Below are 3,157 nucleotides of genomic sequence, written 5' to 3' on the forward strand. Positions count from 1 at the left end.
ATTGGAGACGCTCTGCAGGAGGGTGATGTTGTCTCCCTTCAGCATAATCCGACCTGGAAAAACACAGGAAATTTAGGAAAACGGGAATTTAGGGAATGGCCCTAAAGCCCAGCCCATCCCACCCCATAGGATTGGGATTTTGGGGTCCCAYCCCTGGATTTTAGGGTCCAACAAGTCGATTTTAGGTCCCCTCATCTGAATTTTAGGTCCCCACATTTGGGTTTTAGGGTCCAATAACTCCATTTCAGGTTCCAACATCTGGATTTTCGGCTCACACCTGGATTTAAGGTCCCACATTTGGGTTTTAGGATCGAATACCTGGATTTTCAGGTCCCAAATCTGGATTTTAGGTTCCCACAGGTGAATTTCAGGATTTTTTGGTAGATTTTTTGGCTCCAATACTTGGATTTCACATCCCACATGTGRATTTCAGGTTTTAAAGCTGACTTTTTTGGCTCCAACACTTGAATTTCACATCCCACACCTCGATTTTTAGGCTCCAACACCTTAATTTCAGGTTTTACACCAGAATTTTTTGGCTCTAACCCATGGATTTCAGTTCCCACACCCAAATTTCAAGTCCCAAACCTGGATTTTAAACTCCCAACCCAAATTCCAGGTCCCACATCTGGATTTTAGGTTTTAAACCTGAATTTTTTGGTTCCAGTACCTCAATTTCACATCCCACAGGTGGATTTCAGGTTTTAAATCTGAATTTTTAGGCTCCAACACCTCAATTTCAGGTTTTACACCACAATTTTTTGGCTCCAACCCCAATATTTCAGTTCCCACACCTGAATTTTGTGTTCCAACACCTGGATTCAGCTCCCATCCCAAATTCCAGATCCCACATCTGGAATTTTAGGCTCCCACCTGAATTTAAGGTCCCATTCCAGGTTCCAGCATCCCAACACCTGGATTTTCAGCTCCCACATCTGAATTTTAGGTTTTAAACCTGAATTTTTTAGTTCCAATACCTCAATTTCACACCCACAGGTGGATTTCAGGTTTTAAAGCTGAATTGTTAGGCTCCAACACCTCAATTTCAGGTTTTACACCACAATTTTTTGCCTCCAACCCATGGATTTCAGTTCCCACACTCAAATTTCAAGTCCCATAGCTGGATTTTCAGATCCCAAACCTGGATTTTCAGCTCTCACCCCAAATTCCAAGTCCCACATCTGGAATTTTAGGTTCACACCTGGATTTAAGGTCCCATTACAGGTCCCAGCATCCCAAACCTGGATTTTCAGCCCCCACATCTGGATTTTACGTTTTAAATCTGATTTTTTTGTCTCCAACACCTCAATTTCACATTCCACAGGTGGATTTCAGGTTTTAAATCTGAATTTTTAGGCTCCAACACCTCAATTTCAGGTTTTACACCTGAATTTTTTGGCTCCAAACCCGGGATTTCAGCTCCCACACCTGAATTTTGTGTTCCAACACCTGGATTTTCAGCTCCCACCCCAAATTCCAAGTCCCACATTTGGAATTTTAGGTTCACACCTGGATTTAAGGTCCCATTCCAGGTTCCAGCATCCCAAACCTGGATTTTCAGCTCCCACATCTGGATTTTAGGTTTTAAACCTGAATTTTTTGGTTCCAATACCTCAATTTCACATCCCACTCCCGAATTTCACATCCTACACCTCGATTTTCAGATCCTAAACCTGGATTTCACATTCCACAGGTGGATTTCAGGTTTTAAATCTGAATTTTTAGGCTCCACCACCTCAATTTCAGGTTTTACACCTGAATTTTTAGGCTCCAACCCCTGGATTTAAGGTCCCATCCCATTTTYCTGCCCCAAATCCACACCCCAGGCTCTCCCCACCCCCTCTGACCTACCCAGCTGCTTCCTGGAYTTGGTTTTGGAGTGAATCTCCTCGGCATCGTCCAGCACCAGGTTCATGTACTCGTCAAAACCCTGGAAAAGCAGCATGAAACTCAGCCAGGGAGCTCAAAACCCCACAAAAACCCCTCAAACACCACAAAAAAAACCCTCAAACACCACAAAAACCCCTCAAATCCCACAAAAACCCCACAAAACCCCAAAAAAACCCTCTAACACCACAAAAACCCCATAAAACCCCCTCAAACACCAAAAAACCCATAAAACCCCCTCAAACACCACTAAAACCCCACAAAAACCCCACAAAACCCCACAAACCCCACTGTTCCCAGGAGAGACAGCAGAATTCCCAGCCCCATGTTGATTTTTTATAGGAAAAAGGAAGAAATGGGTTCATAGAGAGGAGAAAAACCCCATAAAATGAGAAAGGGGAGAAGGGAACAGTGGCAGGGACCTCAAACCCCACAAAAAACCCTCAAAAAAAAACAAAGGAAATCCCAAAAACACCCCAAAACCCCAAAAACACCCCAAAGGAAATCAAAACCCTCAAAAAAAAAAAACCCAAAACCCCAAAAACACCGCCAAAAACTCCCAAACCCCACAAATCCCACTGTTCCTGGGACCAACAGCAAAATTCCCAGCCCCACGCTGGTTTTGATAGGAAAAAAGGAAGAAATGGATTCAGAGACAGGAGAAAAACCCCATAAAATGAGAAAGGGGAGAAGGGGACAGTGGCAGGGACCTCAAATCCCACAAAACCCTCCCAAGCCCCACAAAAATCCCACAGAAACCCCATAAATCCCACTGTTCCTGGGAGAGACAGCAAAATTCCCAGCCCCACGCTGGTTTTCATAGGAAACAATAAAGAAATGGGTTCATAGGCAGAAGAAAAAAACCCAATAAAATGAGAACGGGAATAAAGGGACAGTGGCAGGGACCTCAAACCCCCCAAAAAGCCCCCCAAAACCCCTCAAAAAAACCCAAAAAACCCCCACAAACCCTGCAAAAAGAACCCCCAAACCCCACAAATCCCACTGTTCCTGGCAGAGACAGCAAAATTCCCAGCCCCACGCTGGTTTTTATAGGAAACAAGGAAGAAATGGGTTCAGAGACAGGAGAAAAACCCCATAAAATGAGAAAGGGGAGAAGGGGACAGTGGCAGGGACCTCAAACCCCCTCCAAAAAAACCCCCAAAAACCCCACAAATCCCACTGTTTCTGGCAGAGACAGCAAAATTCCCAGCCCCACACTGGTTTTAAAAAACCTCCTAAAATGAGAAAGAGGAGAAGCGGACAGTGGCAG

At 44.5% G+C, this 3,157-nt stretch overlaps 1 protein-coding gene across 1 annotated transcript in view; it reads right to left on the reverse strand.

Moving 5' to 3' along the window:
- The window catches only part of SNRPE (small nuclear ribonucleoprotein polypeptide E), a gene marked incomplete at both ends in the record, with an annotated part of 4,188 nt that continues 1,031 nt past the window's right edge, over positions 1-3,157 (reverse strand). The window contains 2 exons of the mRNA XM_057388967.1: positions 1-53; positions 1,852-1,930. Of these exons, the coding sequence (XP_057244950.1) occupies positions 1-53; positions 1,852-1,930 (132 nt within the window). The remainder of the gene's footprint in view (positions 54-1,851; positions 1,931-3,157) is intronic.

Source organism: Malurus melanocephalus, unplaced genomic scaffold (assembly GCF_030028575.1).
Source record: "Malurus melanocephalus ecotype Western Australia unplaced genomic scaffold, MMel_1.1 scaffold_3033, whole genome shotgun sequence".
In the NCBI taxonomy this organism is placed as follows: domain Eukaryota; kingdom Metazoa; phylum Chordata; class Aves; order Passeriformes; family Maluridae; genus Malurus; species Malurus melanocephalus.